Source organism: Bufo gargarizans, chromosome 3 (genome assembly GCF_014858855.1).
Source record: "Bufo gargarizans isolate SCDJY-AF-19 chromosome 3, ASM1485885v1, whole genome shotgun sequence".
NCBI classification, from domain to species: Eukaryota; Metazoa; Chordata; class Amphibia; order Anura; family Bufonidae; genus Bufo; species Bufo gargarizans.
The window spans coordinates 299,494,682-299,515,977 of record NC_058082.1 but is presented as its reverse complement, the minus strand read 5'-3'; the positions used below and the strand labels follow the sequence as shown (position 1 = coordinate 299,515,977).

General features: G+C 43.1%; 1 protein-coding gene across 7 annotated transcripts in view; it reads right to left on the bottom strand.

Annotated features, from left to right (window-relative positions):
* COL16A1 (collagen type XVI alpha 1 chain) overlaps positions 1 to 21,296 on the bottom strand; it is a 226,071-nt gene that overhangs the window by 116,196 nt on the left and 88,579 nt on the right. For all 7 annotated transcript variants that reach the window (XM_044286553.1, XM_044286551.1, XM_044286554.1 and 4 more), the window contains exons 9-10: positions 10,405 to 10,449; positions 5,839 to 5,874 (exon numbers count right to left, since the gene is read on the bottom strand). In XM_044286553.1, coding sequence (XP_044142488.1) covers positions 5,839 to 5,874; positions 10,405 to 10,449 — 81 coding nt within the window. The remainder of the gene's footprint in view (positions 1 to 5,838; positions 5,875 to 10,404; positions 10,450 to 21,296) is intronic.

Genomic DNA, 21,296 nt, shown 5'->3' with positions numbered 1-21,296 from the left:
CCCATATAGGCAGACTAGGCAGTTGCTATGGGGCCAGTGAGTGTGAAGGGCCCGGCCAGGCTAAATGCCCCCCCCCCCCTTTCTGACCTAAATGCACAGCTCGCTGCCTCCTGGCCCCTGCAGCTGTTGCCATCTGCCCAAGATGCCGAGCTGGTCAATAAGCAGAGAGATGCTGTGTTCCCTGCTCTGCTTAGCGTCTAGCATCATTACAGCAGCAGAGCTCCGTTACAGAGAGGGGGCCCGGTAAGTTCAGAAGAGCTTCACGGCTCTAACCTCCTCCTCGTGTCATGATACTAGTGGAATACTGCTGGAATCTAATGGCAGGAACAAGGCCTAAACACAGGAAGCACTGGAGTCTTAAACAAGAGGTAGCAGGAATACAGATGAAGGCAAGGATCCAGACGAGAAGTCAAGAGGAAAACCAGCGAGTGGTCGGCAGGTGTCCAGGAGAAGCAGGGTAAACCGCAAGGAGAAGGAACAAACCAGAGAGCAAGTTCCAAGCGAGAGGACTGCACAAGCAGGAGCTAAAACACAATACTCAAGTAACTTGAGAGGCCATGGCTCCAGTGCAGTTTCTAGGTAAAATTTCTCTCAGGGCGAGTGTCAAAAAAACTCTCCCCCCCCCCCTCACAACTGCTCGATGAAATAAGTGTCTCCCCATTGTAAAAAATGTGGAACCACATTGCACGGACGGTCACAGTGACGCACCCAGTGACCCACTGTCCCATAGACTCAGGCTCTCACTCACAGCAGGCTTCTTTCTCAGCACTGCTCCGGGCGGGCGGTAACAGACAGGCAGGCAGTGCGGGCGGCGGTGCTCACCTCACTCACTGTACGTCACGCAGTGCGTGAGGTACAGTGAGTGAGCGCCGCCGCCCGCACTGCCTGCCTGTGGGGGGACATTATTTTTAATAAGGATCACTATGGACATTATTTAGAATGGAGGCTGCTGTGGATGTCATTATAACTGTATAATGTCTGATAGGCCTAGTCCTGAGTTATATTACCCTGCCCTGTATAATAATGTACCCTGATACCCCTTAGTTATATTACTCCAGCGGTTGTAATTAATGCCCCCCCCCCCATTGTAATTAATGCCTCCCCAGACCATCACTTGCCTCACAGCAGGCATCAGCACTGCTCAGGGGCTCAGGGCGGGCGGTAACAGGCAGGCAGTGCGGCGCTCACTCACTCACTGTATGTCACACGCCTGCGCCGCCTAGTGGGAGGAGCAGGCGCGTGACGTCAGTAAGTGCTGCCCGCACTGTCTGAAGAGTGAGAGGACTCGGCACTCGGGCGCAGGTCAGGCGAGATGTCAGAGGGAGGGAGCCAGGGCGCACTGCCGAGAAACGACAAGAGGGCGCCCCTGCCGGCGCCCCCCTTCTGACAGCGCCCCGAGCGGCCGACCGTCCCGCCCACCCCTAGAAACGGCCCTGCATGGCTCACAGCTTATGATATCAGGAAATTAGAATATTACATGAAAACAATAAAAAAAGGATGTTAAATAGAAAAATGTAGGACCTCTGAAAAGTATAATCATGTATATGTATTCAGTATTTGGTTTGGGCTTTTTTGCATCAATTACTGCCTCAATGCGGCGTGGCATTGATGCTATCAGCCTATGGCACTGCTGAGGTGTTATGGAAGACCAGGATGCTTCAATAGCAGTTCATACTGTGTGGGGGCACAAGGTGACATTATACTGTATGGGGGCAGCCACAAGGAGACATTATACTGTATGGGGGCAGCCACAAGGTGACATTATACTGTATGGGGGCAGCCACAAGGAGACGTTATACTGTGTGGGGGCACAAGGTGACATTATACTGTATGGGGCAGCCACAAGGAGACGTTATACTGTATGGGGGCAGCCACAAGGTGACAATATACTGTGGGGGGCAGCTACAAGGAGACGTTATACTGTGTGGGGGCACAAGGTGACATTATACTGTATGGGGCAGCCACAAGGAGACATTATACTGTATGGGGGCAGCCACAAGGTGACAATATACTGTGGGGGACAGCCACAAGGAGACATTATACTGTATGAGCGCCACAAAGAGACGTTATACTGTATGGGGCAGCCACAAGGTGACATTATACTGTATGGGGGCCACAAAGAGACGTTATACTGTATGGGGCAGCCACAAGGTGACATTATACTGTATGGGGGCCACAAAGACGTTATACTGTATGGGGCAGCCACAAGGTGACATTATACTGTATGGGGGCCACAAAGACGTTATACTGTATGTGGCAGCCACAAGGTGACATTATACTGTATAGGGGCCACAAAGAGACATTATACTGTGTGGGGCAGCCACAAGGTGACATTATACTGTGGGGGGCAGCCACAAGGAGACATTATACTGCATGAGGGCAGCCACAAGGAGATGTTATACTGTGTAGGGGCACAAGGTGACATTATACTATATGGGTCAGCCACAAGGTGACATTATACTATATGGGGCAGCCACAAGAAGACGTTATACTGTATGGGGCAGCCACAAGGAGACGTTATACTGTATGGGGCAGCCACAAGGAGAGATTATACTGTGTGGGGAAGCCACAAGGAGACATTATACTGTATGGGGCAGCCACAAGGAGACGTTATACTGTATGGGGGCCACAAGGAGATGTTATACTGTATAGGGCAGCCACAAGGAGTCATTATACTGTATGGGGGCAGCCACAAGGAGACATTATACTGTATGGGGGCAGCCACAAGGTGACATTATACTGTGTAGGCAGCCACAAGGAGGCGTTATACTGTATAGGGGCCACAAGGAGAGATTATAATGTATGGGGGCCACAAGGAGACATTATACTGTATGGGGCAGCCACAATGAGACGTTATACTGCATGGGGGCCACAAGGAGACGTTATACTGTATGGGGCAGCCACAAGGAGACATTATACTGTATGGGGGCAGCCACAAGGTGACATTATACTGTGTGGAGGCACAAGGTGATATTATACTGTATGGGGGCCACAAGGAACCATTATACTGTATGAACAAGTTTTGACCCCCCCCCCCCCTCAGCATAATAATGTCATGTTGCTCATGTATGGTGGACTCACGAGGGCTCATTATTCCCTAATGCCTGCTATTATAGATCCGTGTGCAGCCTGCAGGCAGGAAGGAAGGACCAGGCCACAGAAGACAGACAGACATGGCACCTTTCTGTATGACACCCGGGCTGTTTCTATTCTATGTTTAAGGTCTCGTCTCTCTCATTCCTCGCAGGCCAAACTCTGTATGTGGAGTTGGAGAGACTTTTCCCGCCTGGCGGTTGTGCTCGCCTCTGCTGTTATATGATTCCGACATCGGTGGGCGGAGACATAATTATGGGGAACTAGGAGGAGCCGCGGCGGCCGCTGCGGGCAGTAATGTGGTTGTGAGTACTGTTATGCAGGATGCAGGGGTTGGCGGACACAGATTTAGAAGCTGTCAGCGCACATGTGACTGCTTCTATGACGTCACAAAATACCGCGGTTATTAGGAAACATATCGCTGACACCGGTTTACCGCTCAACCTTACCTCAGACTCATATCGAACCATCGATCAACATGGCCATTTCACTGGTAAAATACCTTTATTGGTTGTCTAGTAGCTCCTCTGCGATACTACATGTACTGTCTACTGTCTGTGCTGGGATGAGCTGCTCCTTTGGAGACCAATTGAGCAGTGCCTTCATTTTATTTTTCTAATACATGTATGTATATAATATGTAAGACTACTACGACTTTCTACTTACAATGGTTGTCCCGGAACCAATTAATATTGCAACTTAAGGGATTACTGTAAACGCATGAGCATTCAGTTCTCAGAGATGTGTTTGCCAGATATTTGCTCACTTTTTAATAACCATTTTCTTTCCGCTACCTGTGAGGACCACCCTGATGAAAATGACCATCAGATCCTTGGCCATGAGTTTTCAAACTACTGATCATTTGTCAATAGATTGCGGTGTGTAAACGGCTCTTTAGGCTAAATTTGTTAGTTTTTTTTGTTAAAAATGAAAGATCAGGGGTCAGTTTTATGAAAACTATTTAACAGAAAAAGATTTTTGTGTTCCCCATAGCAATCATTCACTCTGGTTGCTATGAGCAAGAAACACAGTTTTTCTTTTGGACAGTTTGATAAATAAATGAGATGGCCCAGCAGAAGCTGTAATGGAGCCATGATGTGTGCTCTAACAGGCATATGGTAGATCAATCCACAAATAACTAAAAACTAAAAAAGAAAAATGTGGCATATTGGTCAGCTTTAAAATATCACTTGTCCATACCCTTACACACATTAAAACAGATAGGTGGAGTTTTATTAAAATTGGTGTAAAGGGAAATGTTTAGTTGCCCATAGCAACCAATCAGATTTCACCTTTCATTTTCCAAATAAGTTCTGAAAAATGAAAGGTGAAATCTGATTGGTTGAGATGGGCAACTAAGCCAGTTTCTCTTTACACCAGCTTTGATAAATATCCCCCATTAGCAGTCCGGCGTTGGGGGGGGGGGGGGGGACTAAGGGGCCCCCTTCTTCAGCGCTGCTCTTCAGCTGAACGTCCGTGGAAGCAAACGGGAGGACTTTACAATGCAGTGTAAGGTCCCCCTCCCTAATATACATATAAGAGAAATCATTACCCTAGTGCTGACAGGACCTGCGATAATGTCAGATGCAGGAGGCGGAGCTGAACAGAGAAAAGTGGATGAAGGACCTGCAATGACCTCACCATCATATGACCAGAACAGGAGGCAGAGCTCAGCAGTCCAGTAAAGTAATGAAGAAGAAGACCAGCCATGCATGTGAAGAAGTATGGATTCAATGTAACTGCCAGGGAAATGCTGGGAGTTGTAGTCCTCTCCTCTTATACCTCCTGTTATGTAATATCATAGTACATTACAAGTGGAGGTATGAGTAGAGGACTACAACTCTCAGCATGTCCAGGCCATTATTATAAAATACCAGGGTACATTACAACACCCTGGATATGCTGGGAGTTGTATACCTCCTCTTGTAATGTACTCTGATATTACATAAAAACGGCTTGGACATGCTGGGAGTTGTAGTCCCATCCTCTTATACGTCCCCCTGTAATGTGCTCTGATATTAAATAATAGACATGCTGGGATTTATAGTCCTTTCCTGTTATACCTCCTGCAGTAATGTGCTCTGAATTAGGGCCAGAACGATGGATAGGGGAGGGTAGTCATCTGCCTAGGGTGCCACTTCGCTACCCATAAAGGGGAACACAATCATGGTGGTCCAACTTCACAAGCCTCAGGCCACTAGGCCTCAAGCCTGTGAGGCGTTAGAACAGAGCAAGAAGCCGAAATGACATCACTGCAACCTCCTGCTCTGGGTCTTGCATGATGATGTCATCACGTGAAACCCAGAGCAGGAGTGGTGATGTCATTGGGACCGCATGCATCAGGACGCAGCAACACAAGCCACAGATAAAACTGTGGTCTGCATTGCAGGCAGCGGTGGGGAAACAGGAGGCACGTGCCGTCTCTCTTCCTGCTCTGCTGCTGTAGGTCTATGGGATGGCAGCAGTGAACAGCACACGCCGTCTCCTCAAACAGCTGATCGGCAGGGTGTCGGACATCGGACTGTGTTTTTAGCACATTATTACAATATGTGGGACCCCCCTTTTGATTTTGCCCAGGTCCACATTTTGTCTAAAACTGGCCCTGTCCATTGCTTACAAAGTCTAAAACATTACTTTAATGTGACCTTTGGCCTGAATTGTTAAACGCTGATATTACCTTCTGGTTATTAGGTAAATCCTGTTTGATCCAATTGCATATTGAGTTAGTGCTAACTAGGTACTTACATTAGGTTCTGGAAGTCGAAATGCACATGATGCACACTGTATAAAAAGAAAAAAAAGGTTAGTCAAAAATAGTCATAGCTATGATGTGTTACAGTTTAAAAGAACCCAAAGCAAAAGTGGAATCCTCAGCTAATTGACATTGGTTGAATATCCTAGTGATACGCCACCAATGTCTGATATGGGCCAACCCCTTTAAGGTGCAAAATGAACTTATTATGCATTGTACAATGTACATAGAGGAAAGAGGGCCCTTACAATATTTCAAACCCCCCCTTAGGCCCCATGCACACAACCGCATTTTTGGTCCGCATTTTTTGAGGATCGGACCTATTCATTTCAATGGGGCCGCAAAAAATGTGGACAGCACACCATCTATATCCGTTCGGCGCCGCTGCAAAAAAGATAGCACATGTACTATTATTGTTTTTGCGTTGGAGTTATAGGAGTTTTAAAAAAATGGCGGCATGCACTCGGCCGGTATCCATGTTTTGCAGATCTGCTATTTGCAAGCTGCAAAACGGATACGGTCATGTGCATTTCACCTTATGATGCTTGATATTGCCAACCAGGGCCGCCGGGCCTGGTGCTTGCTTGCCTGCACCACCCTCTGCAATTCACCATCCTTGCAATTCCCTCCTTACATTTTTTTGATAACATTGCCTATGGAGAAGGATGTCCTTTACATGTTCTCACTACAACAGGATGGGAACCAACCATGAGTCCTCTCCAGGGTCTCATCTCAGGGATGAAACAAGCTGTTTGTTTCAGAATATTCCCCATGACCGCTGGTGCTGGAAGTTACGCATGATAGCTATTGGATGGACAATCTATCATTTACAGCCCCATGTTGCACTTTTCTTCACCAATCCGTAGTGTTCTTATTTATATGGTGAAACACTGATTGGTAAAAAAATTTAAACAAAACACTACTTTAAAAAAACAATTATTACATTGTGGCTCCCTATCATTCATACTCATTGTCCCATCCCTGATTCCCCTAGACAGATTATTGGTTCCTTCACAAATAGGGTCCTTGTGTGATCCAAAAATGCTAAGTGTATGTTCACACTGTGGATTATAACATGGCATAAACAACCATGGTTTCTGCTGCGGTTGCTCACTTTGGATGCCAAGTACCTGCTCTCAGCGTACGTGTATTGAGTGGAACTAAATTGTGAATGTACACCAGTTACGGCTTCAAGCACTGTGCCAAGGAGGGACATGTTACTTCTTGCCATGGTCTTGGCTTTAAACCGGCGGTTGCACAAACTGCAGAACTTTATCGCAGACATCACTGAGCCCTGCCAAAATTCTGGGGGCATAACCCGCCACATGAGCATCTCATTAGTGTTAGGGCATGTTCACACATCTAGGATTCTTTCTATCCATGGTGGAATATGCTTAACATGTCAATATATATGACTGCAAATATAAAAGATTCATCCAAGCTATTCTTCTGCCTCAAAATGCTCTTTATTAAAATGTGCAGAATTGTAACTAAAAGTAAGGCTTCGTTCACATCACCGTTCAGCATTTCCGCTCCTGCATGCACAACTTTTGTCTCCGCTCCAAAATCTTCTTCTGAGCGGAAACCTAACAGACCCCATTATAGTCTATGGGGCCCGTGGGCTCCGTTCGGCTCAGTTATGTGCCGAATTCGTCCTTTCCGTTTTCTTGCCCCGAGAATGGAAAAGCTGAACGGTGATGTGAACGAAGTCTAATCTAAACAGATTGCAGTGTCCAAATGTAATCAAGAATATAGAGTTTACTGAAACAGTAATCATCAGAAATTAGAGAAACAATGGAATTGTGCCAATGGCTATTTGTGCCAGAGTTGGTTTCCGCGTGAATAAACTATTGTATTTATAATTACTTTTTGGACTTCACAATTTATCTTTTTGTTCCAAAGGTGATGCTTTCGGTAATAATGTTTGATGTCATGACATGTGTTCTGCTGCATTGTGTCTTTGTAAAGAGAAACAAGATAAAATGGTGACGGCTTCAAAAAGAAAATGTTCTGTACTGCACATAGAGCAGACCACACAAGGGAAAGACTGCATCTGTCCGTTATTGATGGCTCTGCTGCTACAGTTGGATGACAACTGGTGAGGGTGGTACAATGCTAGCATATTGATGGCCTAACCTCAGGATAGGTTATCAGTATCAGACACCTCCTGCCGATCAGCTGTTTGAAGAGGCTGCTGCGCTTGTGTGACCGCCACATCCTCCTTGCTGTTTAACTGCATGCTGTCTAAATTGTAGCGATAATGCAGTGTAACTTCAACTGCGTGCCCCTTTCAAGCGAACAGAACTGCACCGCTGCTATTATCTAGCCAGCATTCAGTTAAACAGTAAAGAAGTTGCAGTGCTGGTACAAGTGCCGCTACCTCTTCAAACAGCTGATCGGCGGGGGTGCCAGAAGTCGTACTCCCTCCGATCTGATATTGATGACCTAAACTGAGAATAGGTCATCAATACTGTAACACTGCACAACCCCTTTAATTCTCAGTGGTGACCTGCCTCAGCCAGATTAGCTGAAAGGGCATTTCCAGTTTTTTCCTGTGTGTCAAGCTGGGAACAGAAAGTAAAGAGCAGCATGGAAACGGACAGCATCAGAATGGGGGGTAGTTGTTGGTTTAGTGATTCATGATTCGATTTTTAACCTATTCTTTCCTTTTTCTTGCAACGGAAAAAATAACACTCTTTTAAATCTCATTATAAGATGCATAAGCTGTAACGCCTGTGGGTAGGGACAGACATGGACTGTGATCCCTAACCTAGAACCCGGCCCACTTTCCCTACCTACTTGCAGTGCAAGCCCTAGGTAGCAAGACCGTAACTGGTCAATAGTCCCTATTCTACTAAGGTGCAGAGACAGACAAACACAAAGAAGACAAACAACACACAGACAGAGTCGTACGTAACTGGGTCAGAACCATGAGGATAACACAGTACAAAATGAGACAGAGAGTGGTGAAAAGACGAACCGAGGTCAGAACCAGACGGAATGCAGTGTACAAATCACGAGAGACAGGATGTGGTCAAAGAACGAGCTGAGGTCAAAAATACGAGGAATTCAAATCAGCACAGGAACAAGAACCAGGAACCTACCTAGTGAGCTTAAATAGGACTATCACTGGCACTGGTGTATGGCCAGGAAGAAGTTTAAACAGAGCACTGAGTCCCTGGATCAGCACTTGATAGGTGCTCCATTAGTCAGAAATTCTAGCACACAGGAATAGAGCGGCTGAGCAATCAGCCCACTGATTCCCCCCCCCCCCCCCCCGTGTCACACACCCGCTGCAGGGAGAAACGGAGCATTGCATCTTGTTAGTAAGGATGCAGTTGCATCACTAGGGTGCCTGGCTTAGCAGCACGTCTCTCCCGGCGTGACTGTGCCGAGGATCTTGCCACTGCAGCTTGGACAGGTAAGTTTATGAAATAAGTTTTAGTTTAGTCTATATAACACCAATATTTTCAATATATTCACTGTACAGAGATTGTCATCACTTACTGTTCCCATTTAGACTCACTGTCCCTAAGACCCTACAGCTGCATGGCAATAGGTCTAATAGTGCTAGAATGCAGGCGGTATTACACAGGGTGGCAATATATAACTATATAGTTTATGAACTGTTCACATGCTACTGTGGTGAAAGTGTGTCACGAGTTTGCAGCATTGCAAAAATGACTTGAAAATTGTGGGGCACCACGTGCCATTGATGCGAGAGATAAACATATTGGAAAATGTATTGGAACATTGTGGAAGAAAAACATTTATTTCCGGAAACCAGAATACTCCTTGAAAGAACCTGCCCTGACATTGTTTGTTTCAGTAACTACATGTACTTGTATCCTCCTTGTAATAACAGTTTTGGAGCATCTATTTTCTCATGACTCTGTGATGTGTCATTCCTTTATTATTCCTGCTGCATGTTATGAATGAATTACTAGTGTACTGAGCCCTGGAGGATTGGTGTGGTGGAAATGCAGTTTTTAAGATTGAGGCCAGAAGTGAACGTGTAACAGTTTATTTTCCTAAGTGCAGCATATAACTTTTGGTACATTCAATAGCAACGGGCTCCAAGTGCAATTTCTGGAACCAGTAAGGAATATGGAGGCAGGTTGGATGGCTGCAATTTAACCCTTTTGGGTGTAGATATACACTATATGGTAATTTGGGTGATAGGTGTCTTAGGTGTAGTCCCTCACCTTCCAGCAGTGTCTTTGATGGAGGTGTTGAGTTGTTAACTCTGCTGTCTGTCTGCTGTTTCTCTCAAGTATTTGATTGAGGATCATTTTAGTTGTTTTCTCTCCTCACTGTTTCTGGACAGGAACTCGCCCTCCTGGCAGAAAGTGGGACCAGCCTAGTCCTACCAAGAGGGGAGGAACAGGGTGGTTAGCCCTGCTACTGCCAACCATTTGGCAACCATTACCTTACTGGAACTAACGGCCAAAACATGAACAATACATAATGATAACTGTTTGCTGATTGCTGTAACTCTCTTTACAAAGGTCTTTATGATTGTATTGCCTGAATTCTGCATTTGGAATTGTAATACTCACCTCTGGAGGTAGGTCTACATGCATCCCTGATGAAATCTTCTTCCCCTACAAATGAAAAGAGAAGATATTAAAATATATTTCCGATGGACCCAGCTAACATGGCGCATGGCATAACACAGGAGTAGGCAACCTCCAGCACTCCAGCTGTTGTAAAACTACAACTCCCAACATGCATTCTTGCTTTACTCTCATATAGAAATGAATGGAGCATGCTGGGAATTGTAGTTTCACAACAGCTGGACTACCAAAGGTTGCTGATCCTTGGTATAGCTGATGAAAAGCAGTCTGTGGATGGAGTAGTAGTCTGTGTGGGATGATAGCATTTCATTCACTATGTTTTTTGAGGAAGCTCACGATATAAAATATTTTTCATTCCTTTGTTATACTTCATCTCTATTTAGGAATGATTTGTGCCCACACACAAGGAACAAAATGTCCATTCTTCTCCTTTCTTGGATGCTGTCTACTTGCTAAGAAGCACTACTCCTTTCCTCTGGTTTTATAACACTCTCCCGTCTGTTGTCAATTCCGATCTCTTCTTCTGTATTTTTGGCAGAGATTGACAATGGAAAATATGATCTATTGAACCAAGTCGCATAAATGGGGCTTCTTCGACAATATTAAACACAGATTTCCTGCTCTCAGACTATTACAGAGAATTACAATTTCTATTTTGTAAGCTCCTCTCCGATGATTTATGGATGCAATTTCGATACTGATAAATGTAATCTATATAGTGGATATCATTTACAACTAGAGAGTTATATTTCATGTAAAGCCCTGAACTATGATGGATATCGGACTATGGAATCACAGAATCATCACTTCTAGCAGCCTTTTCCTAAAAATGGCTTTCACTGATTATAAATACTTTCTAGATATTTTTTCTTTTTAAAATCTGTATTACACAATCAATCTAATACATAAAAAAAAACGGAGAAAGTGAAATAATATAACCCCACTCCCATCTAGGAGAAAGGGAGAAAAGAGAAGGAAGGAAAAACTGATTACAAATAAATGCAATATATAATATAGAAATTAACCAGTATACTTGATATACTGTATGTTTATTGGGTCTCAAAGGATGTAAGATCATGTGGCTATTGTTGTGCTGTAGACCCTTCCTATGGCATGTGTTCCAGAGGTGGCACGCGGGCCATATTTTACTGGCATGCTGACTGCGACCCTACACCGCTGCTGCACTGCAATCATCTTTGCCAATGCCACCATGGCTTTATAGTCTTGTCAACATTTACGCCCAGCCCGCCACCACCACTGCCTTCACCTAGTAGACAGATGTGCCACACGCTAGGCATGTCTGCCCACCAAAGAGGAGCTGGAAAGGAGAGTGGGACTGTCTTCTATGGCACTATGCCATTCCACTCAGCGCTGCCTTTGTAGCTGCTGCTGCCTGCTTCAGCCCTGCTTGTCTCTTTGTTTGGTTCCTGCAAGTCTCCCTCAGCACTGCCACAATCTTAAAAAGTATGTAATGGACTTGTGGGGGAGAGTTGGAAGGAGGATGGTGAGGCTAAATGTGATTGCTGGAGGAGATGGTGGGGATGGTTACTATGTGGGACGAGTCCAAAAGAAAAAATGGATTCCAGCTCCTCATAAAAGGTAATATTTATTGGCTTTGGATTAAAAAACAGACATCATGAAGGTAGACAGAAAAAATAATTCACAGTGACGCGTTTCGGGCTCCTTAATTACTGCCCTTCATCATGATATGTTATGATGAAGGGCAGTAATTAAGGAGCCCGAAACACGTCACTGTGAATTATTTTTTCTGTCTACCTTGATGATGTCTGGTTTTCAATCCGAAGACAATAAATATTAGATTTTATGAGGAGCTGGAATCCATTTTTAATTTTCAAGTTTCAACGTGGCTGCGTTCAGGTCAAGCAATTCTGTGTCTCCTCGCATGTGACCAGGTAAGCGCTGCAGCTTTTTTCTACTTATGTGGGACGAGTGTATGAAGATCAGTGTATGAGGATCAGAATATGGGAACCAATGTATGGAGGATCAGTATATGGGAACTGTTGTATGGGAGATCAATGTATAGGGGACAAGTATATGGGGACCATTGTCTGAGGGACCAGTATACGGGCCCCCCCCAACCATATGCTTACTAACAGTGAAGAGTAATGGCAGTCCTCTCCCACCACTGTTAGTAAGTGTCTGGTTCATGAGGGAAATTCCTATATATACTGGCCCTTGATACACTGGTCCCCAATATAGTGATTCCAAATAATCTAGCCGCTTAGATTGATTCAGAAGAGCAGTGACATGTATATTTATTTAAGCCATATATTTGCTGGAAGGCCATGTCATGAGGCTGTTTGAAATGTGGAAAGGATTCATGTCCAAACTTAAAGTTTGTGTGAAGGACACAGACAGGAGGCACTCCACTATTTCAAGCACTTAAGAGAGCTTTTGCATTTGTCATTCAGTCAACATATCTAACTGTACATGAAAAAGGCTAGAGTCAGCATTTCCAAAGAGATTCCAAGATTTTCAGAGATATGGTCCAATGTTTTTATTTCTTTTGTGTCCAGACAAGCTTAATATGAAAGACATGGACCTGTCAGTTTTTGAATAGATTAATATAATGATGATATTGAAATGCAACAGATTTTGTGAGCTGTGCATATCACTTGAAACATCCAAAGAAAACACACGGTCCTGTTAGACATCACTTCCAGAGAAGTTTGAAGAAAATTACATTTGCAATGCTGTCACTCCTTGGGTCAATATATTTGCCGAGCAACTCTCACAAATGAAAGCCATCATGAAGCAGGCTTACTGCAGAACTATGTTCTGCTCAGTCACATCGTATCAACCACAGATGGATCTTCTATGCAAAGAAAGCCAGGAACAAGGGTCACACTGAATGGTAAATTTTACTGATTATTTGGTTCATGTCACACACAGTTTTTGTTATATGACTTTCCTGTATTAGATGACACACTGAGAACTTAAAGGGGTTGTGCCAAGTTTAGAAGTTATCCCCTAACAATAAAGGGGTAACTAACAGATCAGTGGGGTAACCACCACTGGGACATCCACAAATCCTGAGAACTAGGGTCCTATTCCACCAATCTGATGGAGTGGCGAGTTGAGCATGTGCCCAGCCACTCCATTCATTCTCTATGGGACTGCCAGAGTTAGCTGAGTACAGCATTCAGCATAGAGAATGAATTGAGCAGAAAGACTCATGCTCGACTTGCCTCTCCATCAGATCTGGGGAACTGGACCCCTGTTCTCTGAATCGGTGGGGGTTCCAGAAGTTGGACGCCCAGTTATAAGTTTCTTATCCCCTATCCTGTAGATAAGGGATAACTTCTAAACTTGGCACAACTAGTGATGAGGGGCTAGGGTAATATTCAAATTTGCTATATTTCACGAAAATTTGGGCAAATATTCACCATATATTTGCAAATTTGAGAATTTGCGATTATTTTCTTGATTGCTAAAATCGGCAATGTAATATGTGCGTATTGCACACGCAATACAGATGTGGGTCACTGTAGCTACATTTTTCAAGCTGCTAGAAGTTTCCTGAGACTGAAGAAAATGGTTGGCACAGCAGAACATTACAATAGCTTTATATGCAGATAGAGTGCTCCAATATATTCGCGATTGCGCAAATCAGCAATTAATGATGCTCATATTTTTGCGCAATACGTGCATCATTTTAGCAGGTCTGACTACATATTACTGAATAATGCAAGTATTCTCACACTACCTAACACCCTGCACTGGAAACTATCAGCTACACTATATCACGATCGAACCTACACTGACTATCTCCCACTAACTATCTGTAATATATATATAATCTAACTAACTTACTAACTATCTAATGTAATTAAACAGTAAAGCACAGAGCACAGCAATGACACTGCTGTCTCTCTCAGAACTCCATAAAACTACAGAAAATGGCGGTTTCTTATATAGTAAGGGGTAGTCAACTTTCCTATTGGTTGCTAGGGATGTTGCTAAGCTCAGACAAAGACATTGCAGCCTTCTCATTGGCCCACAAGCTAGAAGCAGGAAGGTTACTGATGAAAAAAAAAAACTACAATATTCGAGAATACGAATATATAGCACTATATTCTAAATATTCACGAATTCTCGAAGTGGCGATATTCGCTGTTAAAATTCACAATTCGAATATATGCACCCAACACTAGGCACAACCCCTTTAAAGGGAATTTGTCTTCAGTTTTATGGTGTCCTAACTTTATTTAATTGACCCACCCATTTTGATAAAATGTTGTACTGAACAGCTCCAGCGCATGCCCATGATTCATGATATTCATGAGCTCCTGAGTATGCTGATCCCTGATTTTAGTTATTCTAGGTTCATTAGCAAACATACTGAAATATCCTTGTGACACCTATAGGAAGGTACAGGGGGTCATCATTGATGGTAGGTATGTGTCACCGAGGTTCCTGGCCTCTGTGAAGGAAGAGCCAGTATTTTCATGTGTCAACGCCAGTTAATGCTGATTGACACTTTGCTATTTAGTATGGCTGTAAATAGCTGATCTGGGGCGGCTCTTACTGGGAGTAGTCAAAGTGCTGGGTGGGTGACTACTCCCCACATTCCAGGCCGGGTCTTGGCAGGCTTATAAAAACCGCCAGCACTGTCAGGTGGTGTGGGTTACCTCCCTCTGATAGTGGAGCTCTGGAGATCTCTGTGCTGAGGTCTGAAGACCGTGTGTCAGGTGAGCAGGCTGCCTTAAAGCCTGCAAGTGGACTTTCTGCGGCTGAGCCGGGTGTGAACTGACACCCAGGATACCAGGTGAACTTTATTTCGTTTTTCTGTGTGTGAACAAGCAGCAAGCCTGAAAAGTGACTAGTGTGTTATGTTATAAGTGTGAATAAACACAGAAGAGTGATTTACAACCTGGTCCTTTGCCTCTATACTGCATCCGCTAACCTGCCTACCAGAGCGAATCCCCACACACCACAGAATTTTATTTTACATACACATGCAACATCACTTACAGCAACTACAAACAAATGGGTACATACAAGAAACCGTTAAAGCGGTACATAAATACAGTGTAGAAAAAAACATATTGCAGGTATGCTATTGAAGATAGACTACTTTCACACTTGCGGCAGAGTGATCCGGCAAACAGTTCCGTAACCGAAACTGCCTGCCGGATCCGGCAATTTGCATGCAAACGGAAAGCATTTGTAGACGGATCCGGATCCGTCTTACAAATGCATTGCAAGAATGGATCCGTCTCTCCGTATTTCATCCGGAGAAACGGATCAGTTATATATTTTTTTCACATTTTTAACGGTCTGCGCATGCAGTGCCGGAAAAGAAAAACGCTAGAAAGTACCCTTAGAAACACAATATGCATAATTTCATAACTCAGATTAATTTCCTGCGGATAGGCCATCAATATAAAAATATCAGAAAACCAGGTGAAGGGAATAACATTGAATATCATGTGACAATGGCACCTGCTAATTATTGGGTTATATTAGAAAGCAAGTGAACTTTCAGTTCTTGAAATTGATGCATTAAAAATAGCTAAAATGGATCAATGTGAGGATCTAAGTGACCCTGACAAAGGCCAAATTGCGGCTAAACGTGGCCAGATTATCTCCAAAACAGTAGATCTTGTGGACTATTCCCTGGTATGCACTGGTTAGTACCTACCAGAAGTGGTGCAGGGAAGGACAACTGGTAAAATGAAAGCAGTGTCAAGGCTGACTGCTCCATGTGGGGGACAAAGACTGGCCTGTCTGATCCTATACTACAGAAGAGCTACTGTAGCAGGAATTGCTAATAAGAGCAATGCTAGCTATGACACAAATGTGAATCGCAGGTTGTGTTTACAGCTACTAGTTTTAATGTTAAAGGGAACATGTCACCATGAAAATGCAATGTAAGCTAAAGGCAGCATGTTATAGAGCAGGAGGAGCTGAGCAGACCGATATATATTTTTATAGGAAATAATTAAGTAAAACCTGTAATTCATGCATTCAAACTCCTGCTCATTCTGGAATTTGAGGTCAAGGAGGCGGTCCTATCAGTGATTGACAGCTCTCTCTGTATACACAGTCATAGAGGGGAGGCTGTCTATCACTGATAGGACCTACTCCTTCACTTCAAAGCCCGGAATGAGCAGGAATTTAAATGTATGAATTACAAATTTTACTGAATCTTTTCCCCATAAAACTATACATCAATCTGCCCAGCTTCCCCTGCTCTATCACATGCTGACTGCAGCTCAGGCACCATGTTCAACATGACAGGTTCCCTTTAAAGGGGTTGCACCATCTGGACATTTTTGTCATTTATAGAGGATATTCCATAAATAGTCTGTATGGTTTAGATTCCATTTTGATGCCGTGAATGTAGGGCAGGCTGTACATGCAGCTTTCTCCAGTCACTGCTATTGGAAATCCAAAAATTGCCTTATAAGTGGCCTACTCCACATTCACTTCAGTGCCCAATGGTTCTTGAGATTGTATCTGGTACCAAAGCTGGGACCTCCACCTATCGGGTACGTATTGTCCAGATGGGACAACCCCTTTAAGGCTGATGAGTGAATATACTGTACATGTTGATAAAGGAGAATAGGACCCACTTATTTTTTCAATTGGTGGAATCCTAGCTGAGACTTACACACAAATACAACCTTCATGATATGTTCTCTGGCCAGTTTCCCACGAGCATTTTAATCTGGAAAATAGTGTTGCATTTTCTGGACAAACCTATGATGCTATGAGTTTTAACCCGGCCATCAGTCTATTGTCTCCTAGTCACAATAAACGTTTTTTATCCCCTTTGGCCCCTTAACTCATTATCAGGTACATGTATGTATGGAGTGGCCTGCTGCTTCAGATATCGGTTAAATAATACAGCAGACACCCGGCTGGGAACGGCAATCACAAACCTCGTCATTTAACCCCTTAGATGCCAAAATCAACTGCGATCATTACATCTGTGAGGTTAGGCAGAGGAATATGGCTTCCTCTGCCTTATAATCAGAGCCCCCGCAGTGAAATCATGGGGCTCCGATTGGTTTCCATGACAGTCTGGGGCCCGCTGAGGCTTCTCAAGGCTGTCACAGTAATCTGTCTGCTGAGTTATGCATGAGGCATAGGTCAGTAGATAGAGTGGCAAATTCTCTCTATTAGGGAGAATAGGACAAGGGATCAAAAGATCCCAGGTTCTAGCTCCCTAAGGGGGTTAAAAGTTTAAATAACCCCCTTTCCAAATTTTACATATAAAAATAAACAATAAAAATAAATAAATATATTAGATTTCACCATGTCCAAAAAATGTCTGAACTATTACAGTATAAAAATATTTTTTATGTATGTTGTACTCTGTAATGAAAAAATAAATAAATACACTTTTCGCCATTTAGCCACTTTGTTCCCCCCAGAAAATTGAATAACAGTGATCAAAAAGTCATACGTACACAAAAAATGGTACCAATAAAAACTACAGTTCGTTCTGCAAAAATAAATAAATTAAATAAAAAATTAAAAAGTTATGGCTGTCAGAAAATGGTGACACAAAGAAATGTTTGATTATTTTAAAAATAGTAAAACGAAATAAAAACTATACAAGTTTGCTATCGAATTGACTTGTAGAATAAGGAAGTCATGTCATTTTTAGCAGTAATGTCAAAACCCAAAACACCTTGGAGAATTTTTTTTTCCAATTTCACCCCCACAAAGAATTTTTTTCCCGTTTTCCAGTACAATATATCATAAATTAAATGGTGCCATTAAAAAATACAACTTGTCCTGCAAAAAATAAGACCCTATATGGCTATGTGAACGGAACATTAAAAAAGTTATGGCTCTTGCAAAGTGGGGAGGAAAAAACGAAAATGCAAAAACGAAAAAGGTCTTGGTCTTGAAGGGGTTAAGTCGAGTCCTGAATTAGCGCATGGTTTCCTATAACTACAGTTGCAGCCAAATTAAATTTTCATGATAAAAACTTGATAGTGACAAGAATTCTATTCACATGTCAGGCACTTTAGATGTGAACGCAGTATGTGGGTTGAATCTGCAAACTATTAACCAGCCAAAAAGGAACCAAATGAACAATTATGCAGTTATTATATAACATACTAATTATCTCCTGGTGCTGAGAAGTGTCACATTTCTTTATACATGTAACTGTGCTTTATAAAAGGCATCACATTGGAAGAAAATTTGAATTCTTGTATTTATAACGATGTCTACTGTTTTTCCCTCATTTTCCTTCTCACATATTACAGGAATATACTAGCCAATTTTTCCTCCAGCAATCAATGCCTCTCCTGTGAGATTGGAGAAAATATCCTCAGCTGGACCGTGGTCCAGTCCTTTCCAAATTGTTCTATGTTCCAAGAATGAATGAAAACAGTGTTTAGTAGTAACATTTATAATTTCTACATGATACTTATTACATTTGAATACTGTTTGGGTGGATGGGCATTAATATTTTATCTTTTAATATCAGAGACTTTCTTCAGACACTACAAATAGGGGTCAGCAATTTCAAGCATTCCAACTGGCATACTACAACTTCCAGTATGCACACTTGCTCAGCTGTTCTCAGAATTCAATACATGCCCAGATTGGCAATCTGGCCAAACGTGGGCTGTGCTTTAGGTCACTGTTTGGGCCACCCTTTAGGTCACTATGTGGATTACTCAGCCTGTGCCTGCTAAACTGGCCATTGGCAGTTCCAAGTTCTGGGGATGCCTACCCCAGCAATGCACACAATATTGGCTGTGTGCAGTAGACACAATGCTCCCAAGGTCCTGGGAACTAGGGCCCAAAGATGTCTCAGCAGCAAATCACGGTTGTCTGGAGAAACTATCATGGTAGTTTTGGTCGGATGGAGTAGAAAGCTAAGAGAGAATCAGAGGAGACATCACTTTCACAGTAGGTCACTGGATTTATAGATGCTCTGTCACATCTCATGAAATTTCTGTCCTAAGTATTTATATTACCCATGAGACAACAGTTCAAGAATATCTTTAAAGGGGTTCTCTGGAAATTAAGAAAATAAAAATACTAAAATATTACTTAATTATAAATACCTTGCATTAGTTATAATGGCTCGTTTTGCCTAGGGAGCAATGATTAGGAGGAATAAAATGGCCGCTATACTATTAGTACACACAAAACCTGTCCTAATCACACAGCAGGACAAGTTACTTCACAACACTGAGGTTAAGAGCTGCCTCATCCTCCTCTCTGCTCTGCTTGGTAGGGACTATGATCCTGAATATAGTTTAATATGATCTTCAGGTGAATCTCTGTAGGAATGGAGCTCATGAGGAGAAATGAAGTACAGTGAGGGTGAGCAGTGAGCAGCAGTCTCCATTACCACAGTCTGTCCTGTCCGTCATCTGTACTTCATGTCTCCCCATGAACTCACATTTCCACCGAGATTCAGCTGAAGATCTTATCAGCTGTATTTGGGTGTATTCCGCTGTCCTAATCATCCTGTTGTCACTCTTTGGTTTGGGAGGGAAACCCCACACCGAGCATAGGAGGGAAGGAGGGGGGAACAGGGAATCGGGCCTGAAAACTAGGGAAGGAAGATGGACACCTCCTAGCAAAACCCTAACCAAAATCCTTACTGACTATCAGTATGAACAGACCCCAGAGGTAGGTGTGTTCATACAAATGAATACCTAGAGTCCTATCTAGCCCTATAGGACCCTGGTACTAATGTCAGGCACGAGACTACCTGTTCCTCCAAAAGTAAGGACGAACAGGAGTCTCCTTCAGGCCTAATACAAACAACAGGGAAATGCAACACACCGAACCCAAACAAAATACAAAAAGGAAAGGAAACACTTAACTTCAAAGGAGCAATGGAAGCACCAGGAACTCTGCCAAGATCCACACACCAGAAATCCACACTGAAACTGAAGCTATAAACTGCACAGCATTGTGGGAGAAGCAACAATAAATAAGGAAGGTTAAATGACCACATTAGCAACACCTGAGGCAAGGGGTGTGGCCATTACCAGAAACAACACACTATTGATCCACAAGAAAAACCTGTCAGATCAAACCACGTGTTGCCAGTCTCACCAATCTCCTGCCACCTGTTGCAGGAACGTCCGTTTTTGTGTGTATGAACAGGACAACTGCCATTATAGTTCTCCTAATGATTGCTCCCTAGATAAAACAAGTCATTATAACTAATCAAAGGTGCTTGAGAATGTATTTATAATGAAGTCATATTTAAAGGGGTCGACCACTTTCTGGCTACTTGTAACCAATGTGCATATAAGATGACTACATGACACTTACTAATACATACTTTGTTGATATTCTGTACATTTTGCTATATTTCATAAGCCATGTCCCCTTGTAAGGCAAATTTTATCTGTCCTATCCATGAAATTGCTGCTGATGGAGGGTCATGTGACCAGGCAAATAACTTCCATGTGATGTCTCTTCTATTCAAACACACTGCGCATGCACGAAATTTCCTGCAAGTACAGATAGCAGGTACAGTGTATTTGAATGGAGGAGACATCTCATGGAGGTGATTTGCCTGGTCACGTGACTCTCCATTAGCAGCCATTTTATGGACAGGATCTCTGTGCAGACAGCACAAAAGAGTTGGCAAACAAGGAGGTATATCTTATGAAATATAGAAAATAGCTCAGAATTTCAACAAAGGGTATATTAGTAAGTGCCATACATTCCTCTTACAAGCACATTGGTCAACAGTAACCAGAAAGTGGCCAACCTCTTTAAGTATTTTCATTTTCTTAATTCCTGGCAAACTCCATTAAGTAGATTTCCATTTTGTGATGTTCTTTTGTTAGTCATCCTGGAAATATTCATTGTCCATGGACAATTTTGTGATGCAACTGTTTTAACTCCAGTAC